General features: G+C 36.9%; 1 protein-coding gene across 2 annotated transcripts in view; it reads left to right on the forward strand.

Annotated features, from left to right (window-relative positions):
- The window catches only part of ACSL5_1 (Long-chain-fatty-acid--CoA ligase 5), an 84,872-nt gene extending 77,927 nt beyond the window's left edge, over positions 1–6,945 (forward strand). The window contains exons 15-17 of one of the 2 annotated variants that reach the window (XM_051218741.1): positions 529–645; positions 2,600–2,995; positions 6,373–6,945. In XM_051218741.1, coding sequence (XP_051071349.1) covers positions 529–645; positions 2,600–2,995; positions 6,373–6,513 — 654 coding nt within the window. In that variant the 3' untranslated portion in view covers positions 6,514–6,945. The remainder of the gene's footprint in view (positions 1–528; positions 646–2,599; positions 2,996–6,372) is intronic. The other variant, XM_051218742.1, reaches the window with a different exon arrangement.
- Positions 6,946–16,106: the final 9,161 nt, after the last annotated feature.

Below are 16,106 nucleotides of genomic sequence, written 5' to 3' on the forward strand. Positions count from 1 at the left end.
GTCTTTTATTAATTATAAAACATGAATAATTCAGATTAATATGCGCGGAGAACTAATAAATTGATGGATTAAATTCGCTTGCTGGATATCAGTTTACAGTTTCACTCTTTATGTATCAACTTTATCTATCCTCAATGGTTCAGTATAGTAATAATATACGAAATACACTGCACCTAGTCCCGTCTGAGAATCAAGTTAGTATCACTAGCCCTCACACAAATTGTATGGCTCATAGTCGAGTACACAAACTTGTGTGTGATAAACGAGTGACTAGTATACGAGTAGTTGTGTCACTGTTCTTTTAAGAAAACTGGTGGATTTTCGGATATATTTTATAAGGGTACATTTGTTGCTAGTACTCATGATATCAGCAATTAATTTGCATTGCATCGGTTGATCGATATTACTAATATCAGTTAGTCAAAAATCGTCGCGTGCTGAAACACTTACTTATTAAGACTAAATATCGGATGTCAGTTCACTTATAGTTTCTTCTTGATTTCATTTCTCTTCCTATCAATTGTACAGATATGTGTTAAAGGTCTAAATTGTACTCAAGGGTATTACAGGGATGAAGAAAGCACAAAACAACTCATTGACAAAGATGGATGGTTGTATACTGGTGACATTGGCAGTTGGACAAAAGTATGTTCTCTAACTAATAAGAGGATTTTTTAGTCTAGTGGTTTATCTTTGTACCCAACCTATCATCTTCGATAGACCACTAGTTATACTTAGATTGACTTTAGTTTTCCAAAACAATCAAAAACTCGTTATTGTCTGGGGAAAAATGAGTTCAGTTACATATTAACAGCGTACTAATCCTTTATTGTCCTTGATCCAAATAATTCTTGTTGAGTTATTCCGATATCGCTAAATCAAGTGCAGTTCGCGACGGTGCAATTGTTACAATTACTATCACCATACAATTTATTAATCAGTTAATGGGAAGTGATACTAACTAGAGACCATAGTAAAGGCTTTTATCGGATCCATGACCCATAAAGCTTTTAATCCCAAGCGCACCACATACTCCCAGGTATATTTAGTTGATGAATATCCACAAGCAAATAGGCTTTACCTATGACTTTTTAAATGTTTGGGACGACCCAGTACTGAACCATGTGGCTTATAAGCTTTGAAATTGGCTTTTGATATCCTGTAGACGGGAAGTTGTTGATTATTGAACAAAAATATTGTCGCCTTCAAATTCCGCTCCCACTAGTAACATGATAATTATCAGTGGTATAAGTGTAACTTTAATTGACTATTGTTTGAATTTATCTCCAGTTGCTTTTATTTAACTATGCAACATAAAATCTAATTCATTCGATTTACATACACTAAGGTTGGACCCACCTTACTCAAATATTAAACGGAATGATCAATATAGCCCTAGTTGTAACGTAATACTTCTTTTGATCACTGAATTTTAATAACGTACATAAACCTTCACTTGAAGCATACTGTACACATTTGATGTAGTGATTTAAATTCTCATTAAATCCAAAATCAACATTTCAACATGGCTGAATAAGAGTTCTATGCGAAATTCTTTTTGGTCGTATTTACCTTTTACTATGACCTTGAAGACGTTCAAACCCACATTACCGGATAAAACGTTGAAATTACAGTTGCTTATGTTTCTAACTTCATTGCTTTAGCTGGTAATTGTCTGGTGCTCTGCAGTTCTTGATTTGTGTAATGAATTTGATGGTTTCTTCCATTGTTGGTCGGGTTCCAGGTATTAGCTTATATATATTTCTTTAAGCATTTTACGATAGCTCTCTGTGTGTTTAGGTAAGGGCTAAATGCTTGTATGCAATACTTCAGTTTTTATCAAGTGAACACCACAAAGTCAGGAATGGAAGCTCTGCGTAACGGCTATAAGTTTTCAAGACATTTACCATATATTGCATGGCAGTGCTCAGTAGTCTTCAAATATTGGGTGATATTGACTCCTGCATCATTTATTGTCTGAACAACGGGTAGCTCGACGTTGTTCGCTGTGTATGTATTTGTACCCTGGTGACCAATATACATCACAATACATTTGGAAACGTTTAGCTGCAAGTACCGAATTCTAAATCATTCAAATCGTTTCCATACGATTTTCTGTGGCTATGAACTGTCCTCTTAGTGTTGTATCGCTCCCCGTATTTTGATATTCTCTGTGTGCAACAAGATCGATAATAATAGAAGGCTGAGAAGGTCATTTGCATATAGAGACAATAACACTGGTCCCCAAACTACCATGGGAGATCTCACTAGGAACTTTTCATCCAGACAACTTGCGGTCAACCGATACCCTTTGTTGCTTTTGATTTTTGAGAACATACCAAATTTATCGTGCTTTTAGTTTTTCGAGATAATCATATTTTCATCTAGATAATTAAATTACGTTTTTGAAATCATTTTTCTGATTCTAGTCTACATCAATCGATTTGGAATATTCATTTCTTTATTCATCGTTATTCATGTATCTTTTGGTTATTGACTTCATTTTAAACAATTGGTTACTTTGTATATTGCAGGTTTTTTTACATTTCCATCTATTTGTTTACCTATGTGATTTGTTTTTTGTTTTTTTAATTTCTAGGAAGGTTCTTTAAAAATTGTCGACAGGTGTAAAAACATATTTAAACTCTCACAAGGCGAGTATATTGCACCAGAAAGATTGGAAAATATCTACCAACTCAGTCCACTAGTTGAGCAAATCTTTGTTGATGGCAATTCACTCAACGATTTTCCAGTAGCTGTAGTTGTACCAAATATCAAAGAGTTGACTAAGCGCATAGTGGCTAAGGCGAATTTAAATGACCCATTGTTATTGAACGGTAATAAAGAAGAGACTGAGGTGTCTAAATACAATTTCAATGATTCTATTCCAATAGTAGATACGTCAACACTATGTTCACAGCCTGCAGCACGTAATATTGTTGTTTCAGAATTAGAAAATTTGGGAAGGAAAAGAGGACTAAAAGGATTTGAGATAGTAAGATTTTTGAAACAGTTTTTTTCAGAGGTTTTGGTCTTTTGCTCCTTTGCTATTTCAGTAAAATTTTTATGTATTGTATTGTACTCGGACTGCTTTAGCTATTAACCTAAGATCTTTGATTCTCAAACTCTAAGTCAAAATAATGAGTGGATTATGGAAGCAGTTTTTTAAGGGTTAAATTATACGCAAAATAGGTTTGGGTAAATGATGTTAAAGTTGATATTTTATGTGGTAATCTTTCGGTCAGATTTAAGTGAGCATAATGCATTCTTTTCTAACCTTTTGTTAGTTTTTAAAAAACATTCGTTTTGAAGCTTTTTGGGACGTTCTCCGTCTTCTGAAGCGTTTTTCAAAGAATTACAGAGTGCACTCAGCGTCAACTTATTTCACTAGAAACAGTGCTAGAGATTGTAATCGGTATATGGGTTACAGAACAAATTTAGTTTTGTTTACCTTTAATTTCGAATAGTGCATCTAGTAACTCTCCTCAGGAAACAAAGTCAATTTATTTTATTTATTACGATGTTAGATCAGCGAACGCTGTAAACGTGAAATAAGCGACAGTTTTTCTAGTCTCTAGTATGATATCCGGGCAGATTTCTGCTTTCTTGTGTTGAATAATTTCTGGGAATCCTGCAAATAAACCAACGTAATGATTACTTTGAATAAGTAGATTTGTACGTGTATTGTTTGACATAGAGATACCAACAAATCTGAACTTATATAGTCTCGTCGATTTATTCCCGACTACTGAAGTGAGAAGTTATAATATGATCTCGCTTCTCAATGTCCCTTTCACCGAAGGAATAGATTAATTTATCTTCAGGAACAGGCTTGAGCAAAGCATTTAAACTGTACGGTACAGTAGTTTCCACTGTATTATTTCTCAAATGAAAGAAAGACAGTCAGAAATATTAATCCAATCACGCGGATGTATACTACATGAAATAGGCTAAAGTGAACAAGGAATATCCTGAATGGTTGTTGGGAACTATTCTACCTATAGACATTTTACGGGATTTTTTAATTAAAGACACTCTAACGTTCAGTCCAACTCTGCCTATAGCTCTGCTAGGGCTAATGCAGATCACAAGACCGGGTAAAGGAGTGTTAGGCATGAGGTCGGCAACCCTATCCCTTAGGAAACAACCTTGCTAAAAAACGCTAACCAGAATAAACAAACTAACCATTTAGACTCTGCCCTGGGAGTTGAAGGAAGAATGATGATGCCTCATGAAGAAAGCCGAGATTCTTCGTAAGTCGCGAGGCTGACGCCCCTTCTAACAACCAGAGCAACAATTTTTATAAGTACATGGAACGTCCGGACTATGTGGGAGACCGGGAGCATCAGTCAAATAGCAACGGAAATGAGGAGATACAATTTGGCGGTTCTCCGAATCAGCGAAACCCATTGGACCCAAGCTGGACAGCAAAGGCATAGATACGTGAGAGATGTTGCTGTACTCCGGTCACGAAGAGGAAAATGCTCCACACACTCAGGGAGTTGCTCTGATGCTGTCCAAAGAAGCACGAAAACGCACTTATAGGATGGGAATCTCAAGGACCCAGGATCATCAAAGCATCATTCAAAACAAAGAAGGCGGGAATTACAATGAATGTTATTCAATGTGATGCACACACTAATGATAACAACGACGACGATAAAGATCAGTTCTACGAGAGGCTGCAATGGATCATAGCGAAGTGCCCAGGAAAAGACCTGACCATCCTGATGGCAGATCTAAACGCCAAAGTCGGGATAAACACCAACGATTATGAAGATATCATGGGACGACACGGACTATGAGAAAGGAACGAGAATGGCAAGGGATTTGCAAATCTATGTGCATTCAACAAATTAATTATAGGTGGCACAATATTCCCACACAAACGCATACACAAAGCTACATGGGTCTCACCGGACCACACCACAGAGAATCAGATAGATCATATTTGTATCAATAAAAAATTCGCAAGGTCAATGGAAGATGTGAGAACCAGGAGAGGAGCTGACATAGCTTTTTATCACCACTTGGTTGTGGCCAAGATGAAACTGAAGTTAAGGAAGCATTGGACAGCTGAGGGAACAGCATTACAAAAGTTCAATACAGCCTTCCTTCGACATACTGATAAACTCAATGAATTTAAGATAACTCTCAACAACAGGTCCCAAGCCTTACAGGATCTACTGAAAGAAAAACAACAAGCTACTATGGAGGATGATTAGAAAGGGATCAAAGAAGCACTAACTTCAACATGTCAGGAGGTGCTCGTTCGCAAGAAATATCATAAAGAACGAATCACTATCGAAACCCCACACAAGATTCAAGAAGACAGAAATTAAGAGCAGCCGAACAAGAAACAGAGAAAGTTAAGGCACAAGCTGAATACATAGAAGTAGACAAGCAAGTGAAGAAGATCATTAGAGTCGACAAGCAGAAATACGCGGAAGAACTAGCAACGAAAGTGTAAAAAGTTGCAAGAGAAGGTAATATGAAACAACCATATGACACAACGAAGAAACTAGCAGGGAGATATTGTAAACCAGAGAGACCGGTCAACGACAAAGAAGGCAAGCCAATCACTAACGTAAAGATAAAGATTGGCAAAACATGGGAAGGATTCCCACAACTGAAGAACATGTGGAACTCAAAATAACAGTGAGCCAACATCAAAGTCAGAATCTTCAATCCGGACGTCAAGACAGCTCTACTGTAAGGGCTGAAACTTGGAGAACTACCACAACCATCATCAAAATGTACAAGTATTTATAAACAACTGTCTACGTAAGATACTGAATGCCTGTTGGCAGGATACCATCAGCAACAGTCTACTGTGGGAGAGAACAAACCGACTTCCAACTGAGGAGGAAATCAGGAAAAGACGTCGGTGGTTGATAGGACACCCACTGAGGAAATCACCAAACTGCATCATTAAACAAGCACTAACTTGTAATCTTCAAAGGAAACGGAAAAGAGGATGGCCAAAGAACACACTGCTCCGAGAACTGGAAGCAGATATGAAAAGGATAAATAGAAATCGGAAAGGATTGCCCAGGACAGAGTTGGATGGAGAGTGCTGGTTGGCGGCCTGTGCTACTCCATGAGGGGTAACATGCTTTAGTATGTTACATGCAGTCTATTTAGATTGATTGATTCAACGGTGTTTCTGCTCTTCTCATGTGTTTGTAGGGATTTTACCGAATCATTATCCATTCACATGTTTTAAGTCAATATGTGATATGATTAACTTGGGAAATAAAATGCTGCACGGTGTGTGCGAAATAATTTCCTGTTTATATTACACATACAGTCATTCAATGTTCGTCGTTACTTATATAAATAAATGAAATGCTTGATATTGATTCTTTTCAGATTAAACGTGTTCACCTTTCTTCGTTTCCATTCACTGTGGAAAATGGTTTGCTCACCTCCAATTTGAAATTAGTGAGATCTCGACTACGGGAAACATTTTCAGATAAATTACATTTATTGTACGAAGAAGCGTGCTCATAATATAATATTACGCCTTTATTTCTACTGAAATCTGAAATATTTAGTGAGATTTATAGATAAATAAATATTTCTTTAGAAAATTCACATCCTTCGCACTAGCACTTTATATTCACTTCTATACAAATCATTATGAATTAACTACTTAAAGTTTTCCCATGTCTTTTGTTCCTTAATCCTGTGACGGATACGGTGAATATCATGCACCCATGTATTTTTGTTTGAATGAGATCCATGTTTTTCTGGTACTGAAATTTTGTGTGGAATATGTTTCAGTATGACTTATTTGTTTATTTTTATTCTCATATCAACGCTATTTGACGTCCGATGTAATATGAATTTATCGTAATATCACGTAGGTTATGTCCATTGGAGATGTGTCTTAGGGCCAAAAGATAATTATTCCTTTTCTCCATAAAGAACGTTTATTAGCTGTTTGTGCTCAAGCAGTTCTAATTTATGATTGGTTTCTAGATGTTGATCCTTTCCTAACCGGATAGTTTACTGTCTTATATTTCCGAGCTCGTTTTTATCTGGCTTTCGAACAACGTGTTGACAAATCCGTCCTATGATTACAGCACACTGACACTAGTCACTCTTACCTAGTTTATCAGTCGCGCTTTCATACCATTGTGAAAATCACAGATTATTGTATGCAAAAAAAAAATCAAGATGCTCTGTTATCCAGTCCTGATCCTCCAACCAACATTATATTTCTTCACTGGCATACTTTCGCAGTGATTGTTCCGTAATAATGGTATCATAAATACATAGAGAATTTGGATGATATGGTTCAGAATTGATCTCAATGACATAGATGCATTAACTGTTTCACTTCTCTTAAATCTTGAGTTTTAAGGTTGGGTCGTTTTTTGATTTCTTCGATTTACTGTTTATGCCAAATTTTTGTGCTGCTGCAGGCATTGATGCCATAGACCATTAGTTATACTTAGATTGACTTTAGTTTTCCAAAACAATCAAAAACTCGTTATTGTCTGGGGAAAAATGAGTTCAGTTACATATTAACAGCGTACTAATCCTTTATTGTCCTTGATCCAAATAATTCTTGTTGAGTTATTCCGATATCGCTAAATCAAGTGCAGTTCGCGACGGTGCAATTGTTACAATTACTATCACCATACAATTTATTAATCAGTTAATGGGAAGTGATACTAACTAGAGACCATAGTAAAGGCTTTTATCGGATCCATGACCCATAAAGCTTTTAATCCCAAGCGCACCACATACTCCCAGGTATATTTAGTTGATGAATATCCACAAGCAAATAGGCTTTACCTATGACTTTTTAAATGTTTGGGACGACCCAGTACTGAACCATGTGGCTTATAAGCTTTGAAATTGGCTTTTGATATCCTGTAGACGGGAAGTTGTTGATTATTGAACAAAAATATTGTCGCCTTCAAATTCCGCTCCCACTAGTAACATGATAATTATCAGTGGTATAAGTGTAACTTTAATTGACTATTGTTTGAATTTATCTCCAGTTGCTTTTATTTAACTATGCAACATAAAATCTAATTCATTCGATTTACATACACTAAGGTTGGACCCACCTTACTCAAATATTAAACGGAATGATCAATATAGCCCTAGTTGTAACGTAATACTTCTTTTGATCACTGAATTTTAATAACGTACATAAACCTTCACTTGAAGCATACTGTACACATTTGATGTAGTGATTTAAATTCTCATTAAATCCAAAATCAACATTTCAACATGGCTGAATAAGAGTTCTATGCGAAATTCTTTTTGGTCGTATTTACCTTTTACTATGACCTTGAAGACGTTCAAACCCACATTACCGGATAAAACGTTGAAATTACAGTTGCTTATGTTTCTAACTTCATTGCTTTAGCTGGTAATTGTCTGGTGCTCTGCAGTTCTTGATTTGTGTAATGAATTTGATGGTTTCTTCCATTGTTGGTCGGGTTCCAGGTATTAGCTTATATATATTTCTTTAAGCATTTTACGATAGCTCTCTGTGTGTTTAGGTAAGGGCTAAATGCTTGTATGCAATACTTCAGTTTTTATCAAGTGAACACCACAAAGTCAGGAATGGAAGCTCTGCGTAACGGCTATAAGTTTTCAAGACATTTACCATATATTGCATGGCAGTGCTCAGTAGTCTTCAAATATTGGGTGATATTGACTCCTGCATCATTTATTGTCTGAACAACGGGTAGCTCGACGTTGTTCGCTGTGTATGTATTTGTACCCTGGTGACCAATATACATCACAATACATTTGGAAACGTTTAGCTGCAAGTACCGAATTCTAAATCATTCAAATCGTTTCCATACGATTTTCTGTGGCTATGAACTGTCCTCTTAGTGTTGTATCGCTCCCCGTATTTTGATATTCTCTGTGTGCAACAAGATCGATAATAATAGAAGGCTGAGAAGGTCATTTGCATATAGAGACAATAACACTGGTCCCCAAACTACCATGGGAGATCCCACTAGGAACTTTTCATCCAGACAACTTGCGGTCAACCGATACCCTTTGTTGCTTTTGATTTTTGAGAACATATCAAATTTATCGTGCTTTTAGTTTTTCGAGATAATCATATTTTCATCTAGATAATTAAACTACTGGTTACGAATGCCGTTGTTTACATTTTCTTATCTATGTTTGTACTTGCTTGGTGACAGTTTGTAGGTTTATTGCCAGTACTTTTTTATTCGGACTGAATTCTCAATGTGAGTTTTCCGGTTTCTCGGTAATCAGCGTTGTTATGGATGGTCTTACTCTTATGCCTTTAGATTTGGGGATAATGTGTCACAATCCATCTTGGATTTTAATTTTCTTTTGATCTTGTTCTCAAATTCTGTACGTCGACTTCCTTAATCCGATAATATCCATTTATGCGTTATGGAAAATAATGTTCTTTATAGTAAGAACGGAACCTACACGATTTATAAATTCTCGAAAGGCTTTGATAGTACCTGGATGTTTATACTAATTTTCTCCTGTTTGTAACATTGTTGTCTCACCTCCTTACTATTGTGGCATGCTTTCTATTTTTCTTTACTCATGTTGTGTGGCACTTTGTAGGACTCCATAATGAACTTTTTGTTATACTGACTTGTAGATTTTCTTTATGCTAAGACAAAAGTACTTCTGGCTTTTCGTTATTGAGACTTGTTTCCATAAGCTCCTTATAAACCGTCTCTTGCTTCTTCTATCTGGTGGAAACGAGTAGAAGCCGCTTTGTTGAACTATGGCGTTCAGCTTTTTTCTTTTGCGTGGTATCATTTGTCATGTATACTGTGATGGGTCTTGAAAGTACAACTTCCTTTGATCTTCAAAGCAACCTGTTCGGAATATTGCAGTTTGATTTATTAGTATACTTCGGTTGTTAAGTGTTTAGTTTCTTTTTTATTTGTTTTATTTTCTATTATGATTGGGGTTAGTTCGTTGTTTACAGCAATATATAAACGGAAAACTAATATCGCATGGTCATGCTCACCAGAGGCTGCAATGTGTTAATGATTTGAAGTATCTTCCTCATTATAACTTATAAGATCTAATAGTTGTGCACCAAATTAACGAGTATTGCCACAACTTGATTTGTAATATAATCATGTAACTCAGTTTCATTGACATCACACAATTTTTTGTTGTGTTTTATATTTCTGACATTTCCGAATAGACAACTGTGAACGCATTCTGAACCATCAAAACCTTTGGATATATGAAAAAGCACTACCTATCTTATTTTCCGTAGCTAATCCCTCAATCAAAACTAAAAGTAGCTATTCATAATTGGTTTCTTGACATCTCCGTAATGCTTTGTTATGATTTGACAATCACGTGATATGGTCGATTTAAGCGATGAAACTAAGCACTAAAGTGGTCAGTAACCTTGTTAATAACTATTTACACAAATAGTGCTGTTTTCTCACGGTTGTCTTTATACAAACGGAGTAAAAGTTAATACCATTTTTATGGAGATGGGTTGGGAATTATACTTTCATAGGATAGAACTCTCATGGTTTGCACTCACATTTATCGTTTTACGAACACCTAGTTAACTGAAGATATCGTTCAGTACACTACTTGTGTACTGCAAACACGAGAAAATCAGGCTGGCTTCAGACATGGTCGTGGCTGCATCGACCACATATTTACTATACGTCAAGTTTGGGAACACAGCCAGCGCATGCGTTCTTGTAAACTCACATTAGGGTATACGTATCGCTTGCCGCCTGTGTGTCGAAAACTGATTCATGCAGTTGGGAGTTTCAGGTAGAACTCTAACTTTTGCGCCACCATCGACGCAGTAAGGAACTTCCGTCATCACATCAGTGATGTTTAACAGACGGTTATGTCCGCTGACTACTGTTGCTGCATCTGATAGTATAGAGAGAATTTTTGTACCGAGCTTCTTCAAGGATTTTAGGAGCGTCTTCGATTATGAAGAATATAAGAATACAAGTGAGAAAACGAGAGATCTGCGACGTCTTTTTGGTAGGCCAAATCTGGGCGTTGGGGTTCTGAAGGTCTACAGAATTCGGTCGTCAGATGTAGTCAGTCCGTCTACGGAGCTATTTTGAAACGAGACAAACACTACCTCCACCTGTTGGGGAAGCCTAATCAAGAAGACCTCTGTAAACAGGCTCTTGCCAAAGGTCCGTTGACTTGTAGAATTATGGTCTACTATAATATTAGTACTGCTCTAATAATAGACCTAATCCTAAAATTGGAGATTTGTCATGATATAACTGCCTAATCTATAAGATCTTACGTGGAAGTCACACCATCGACTACACCAACTCACTGTATCGTATCAATTACCAATACATGATGTAGAACAAGGTTAGGCTAGAGAAGGAACAATACATTTAATATGAATAGAAGATATAAGGTAACATTCAATGGGGACCACGCCTGCATGGTCGAGTTATGCCATCCGATCAACTCCAATTCATCCAATTAACTGTTCCCGCCTTTTCCATCGTTAGGTATTTCTCCACGTTAAATATTGAATATCTATTTTCCGAGTAGTCCTGTGTTCAGCTTTGAAGATTGTCTGGTTATTGTCCAATGTTACTTCAGACTAATGAGCTCTTACGTTCGTGGTAACATTTCTGTTTCTTAGCCATGTTGTAGATCGCTGTTGTTGAAGAGTTGACCTAATCTATATCAGTCGGTTGGATCTCCACGCTTAGAAATAGGCTTTTCAAAGCTTCTTAAGTTTCCGAGACATCACTGTTGAACATACTAGGCGTGACGCACCTGGTGAAATCGCGCTGTAATACTTTGAATACTTCGAGGAATTGTGGGCACGAGTCTGTCATACCGTGCTCGTGAAAGCAAACTTCCGCGTAGCATGACCAGGCTTCTATATTGTTGAACCAGAATGGCATGAGTCGAGGGGTGGGAGACGAAAAAGTCTTGATCCTAAACAAATCAGGTATCTCCTCCGTTAAGATTAAGATATAAAAATATGCGAAACTATGAAGAAAATAAACAGGGGCGGTAGCGTTAATAACCAGTTAACATGATGGAGGGGGGATAACCTGAATCCAGTCGTATCTGTAAGGCAGAAAAGTTTGTGGTTTAGTGGGATTTAACGAACCAATTGTATTGACGAAAATCTCCTACGCCAAGCACCTCTTTGTCTCATATATATAACCTTCAATTGGTGTAACTTTTCATCTAGAAATCGTACTACAAGCAAAACTGTGCGATTACGTTTAATGGGAGTCTACTCACGATGCTATATAAGTTACAGTAATATACTCGAGTTATATTAGTTTTGACAAAAAAGGCAGTTGATATTCGAACACTGTTTTCTTGCTGAAATCTAGAAATACACAACTCCAAGCTCTCAGCCCTTTTAAATCAAGCACGGTTCTTTATCCATTCAACGCCATATTTGGTTTGCTTTCTTTAATCTCTTGAAATATTACTTACTTACGCCTGTTACTCCTTATGGAGCATAGGCCGCCGACCAGCATTATCCAACTCACTCTGTCCTGGGCCTTCTTCAAATATACTTGCTTAAAAATTGATCTAGTAAAAGAAAATCAGTCTAGGTAGTCAAACCTAAATCATTTATCACAAATGACTCAACTTCATTAGTCATGAACATTTTTCCAGAACATTCGTGGTAAACCATCGAAAACATATACGGAACATGTGGCCTTCTTGCGCTGTCGCTAACACCTCCGGAATTCATTTGTGATCTCTATTAAAAAGCACGTTAAAGTTGTCACCTTCAAATGGATTCTCTGGACTTTATTTGCATTTGCTCTTGACAGCCAATTGCTTGTCGAAACGCATCCTCCACAAGGCGCGCCAGCTCTCATAATGAGCATTAGAGTCTTATTAACATTAATATTCTAATGCGTGAAACTTAATCGTCTGTTTATATCAACAATCTTCTCTGTGAAGTATCAACCTAATTGAGTAATTTGTTAAGGGAAAATCTGCAACATTTGCAACAGTTTGATCTTGCCTGTGAAATGGCATGTAACATACTGTTGTCTGAGAATATATATTATTATTGATATCACGATAAGTGAAAGTAAAAATTTAAAAAATGATACATAATGTTCTAACAAAAAACAGACTCATAAAACTTTAGCGGTAAATAAATTCCCAAAATAAATAGTTCTGTAAGTCTCATTAGTTTTACTGGACACACCCCAGTTGATGGCGTTCGATCACGCATTCCCACTAGATCATGAGTGAGTACAGTGCTAGAAATTTCTTGCAACCTCTAGCCAACTTAGATCAAACTCTTCTCTATATATCGACAGCTTTCTAAATAGGTCTTCGAACCTCTTCATTTCTGACTCCTGATTTGACTGGATTAGTATAGTTTGATCATTAACTTGTTACCTGTAAATACTTTGTCTAACACTGACTGTCTGCGGTATCTTACATTTATTTGTGCTAATCCAGTTTAACCTGCCTTAAGTAACACCATTTAAGGAGTTCTTGCTTGACACATCAATTCGACTACTTCGAACTGTCATTTTGGCGCAAGGATGGAGTGTGTGATAGGGCAGTTGGATATACACTTGAATTCCAAAGCTTTCGAGCATAACATAGAACGGTTTGATATCTGGAGTATGACTAGCACGATTCTAAAGATGACAATATTGTGTCTCATTTCTTTACGTTCATCAGAAAGGGTACTTACAGCTCGGCATTTTTAGATAATCCCGTTTCACTTCCCTATGAAACCCTCAAAGAAATACTGCTAGATATTCCAAAGTGTGCAGAATTTGGATACTGCGAAAGAACAAAATTTCATAAAAATATTCGTCAGAACAACCTGAAGGTTTGGTCAGTTTTCCTTCTGATTTCAGAAACAATCCATCAAGTGTAATTTTGGTGAATAACTTAATGTCCTGATGCGTGATTAATAAGTTTCAAGAACTAGCATATCAAATCTGAACATAGTGCATTCAGAAATGCCAAAGCGTTGCTTTCGTGATTTAGGAGCTACATGTGTTGATCATGAGGCAGTGGATGAAACTGACTACCAGGACATCAAGATTTCTACTACACCATTTAGGTGTCCTAATTCGATTCTTACTGAAAGTCATATTGGTAGGCGTCTGATTAACGATAATACCTGTTCTCGTGAAGACATGGCAAACAATTCATTGAAGAATCCTAAGGTAATAAACATATGTGGGCACAAGTCTGGCAAGCGTCTGTTATATGGTAAACGTTATATAAGTAATTCATGAGCATTCCATCATATTACATGCTTCGAGTTTCGTGAAACGGGACACATGAAGTTGGTTTGTAAAACTACTGTTTATTTCGCCATTAGACATAGTAAACTCTTTAGTTCATATTTTATTAGGCTGAGTGTTTTAATTATCATTTACCTTTATCCACAATTTAGTAATATAATTTTTATATTCAGAAGCAATTGTATACCTCATTTTGTTCATTATTTAGGACAGGGACAGTATCAAGTCCACTATTTCGTCAAAGAACTTAAAATCCTTAAATTCTAACACTGTAGTACGATATAATAAAGTCCCGGTATTGAGAATTATTTGATACAAGCTGTGTATACGAGAATGTCATTAATTGCTAATTAGAGATGTTAGTTCTCCACGAATGCCTTGAGAACTTTTAGTCAATTTAACGTGAGCGTCAATAACGCGTTTAAAAAATGTAAAGAAGCTTGAAGTGTAGTTGTCTTTGTTAGTTTTCAAAGATGATTCTGATGTTTTACTTAAAGATTTGACTGCTGTGTTTGTCAAATGTAGTGTAGGGATGAGAATTCCGCTCATAGAAATTCAAGCGCACAGTGATCTACTTTTTCTTAAAAAACTGATGATTATTGTGGTCTTTGAGAAGCAGTTTGTAGGACAGAATAATTTGTACGCAAAAATAACTGAATCGAGTCTGTTTTCTGTAAGGGGTGCTTTTAATGTTACTCCTTTGAAGTCTGATAGCGAAACCAGTTGAGTATGTGATCTTCCGTTTGTTGAAGCAAACGTGTATGACGGCGGAATCTGCAGATATTCTTATTCGGCTTCATGGCTCTAAAGTATTCTGGAAAGTTGACTTGAAAGATACTCACCTTCCAAATTCCCTAGATCAATGTTCGTTTTGACATCAATTAACGAAGACCCTTCATTTGGTTTGAGTTGTTCTCCAGACTTATTTTAAGAAGTGGTGAACAATGCAGTTAGTGACTTTAAAGGTGTTGGACTTTATCAAGATCATCTTACTTACGATGAAGTAGCTCATGTTCTATGCAGACTCCTCGTCTCAAATGATAAACGTGCCGTACATACATGTTTTGTACTGGTTTAATCGATTAGTGACAGAATGAAGTCAGTTGTTTTCCAGCCAACACACGGAATATTCTGCTAAGATTAGGCACGCACTATTAAAACCGAAACCTTGTCGGGCCACTAAGACCTAGCAGTTGGGAAACTCCAGTTTTGGCTTGTCGAAGAGAGGCTGCATAACGGAATAAGTTTGCCGTATTGGAGACAAATTTATGCATAAGCTTTATCTGACAATGAGGCCTGTCTTCTCTTATAGCCTTCGTGCATTTGTTCCTTATATTTTTGTATTGCCCGTTCGCGCCGTTGTTATCAGTTCGTTTGTATTCTGCCCGACGAAGAGTGTTGTTCTTGATGATTGTAGGTTGCTTGTAGATTTTGGGAACCCTTTGAAGAACAGACTGCTTTGTAGCACACTAGAGCGTGTGCAGTGAGAAATTTCAATGAGTATCCACATCAAGTTGAGCGTGAACATCCCGACCCACCTGTTTTAGATAGTCCTGTAGAGCTGACACCTCCAACCGTTTGAACTTCCATTGCCTGTTGAAGGTGGAATATCTTAGCTCAGTTTTCCTAACAAAACTGAAGGTTATGACGGCGTGATCGCTTTTTCCCAGGGGAGTCAGAATTGAGAGGTTGTCAACTAGGGATTCATCGTTTGTAAATACCCAGTTTGAGCGCGACGGCGTCTGACTGTTTCACCAACTAGTTGCCGACTTCACATTTTCGTATAACACCAGATCCTCAGTGAGGTTGAAAAACCGGACTTTGGTTGAGTTTTCACCTCCAATATATATATGT

The sequence above is a fragment of the Schistosoma haematobium genome, chromosome ZW (genome assembly GCF_000699445.3).
Source record: "Schistosoma haematobium chromosome ZW, whole genome shotgun sequence".
NCBI classification, from domain to species: domain Eukaryota; kingdom Metazoa; phylum Platyhelminthes; class Trematoda; order Strigeidida; family Schistosomatidae; genus Schistosoma; species Schistosoma haematobium.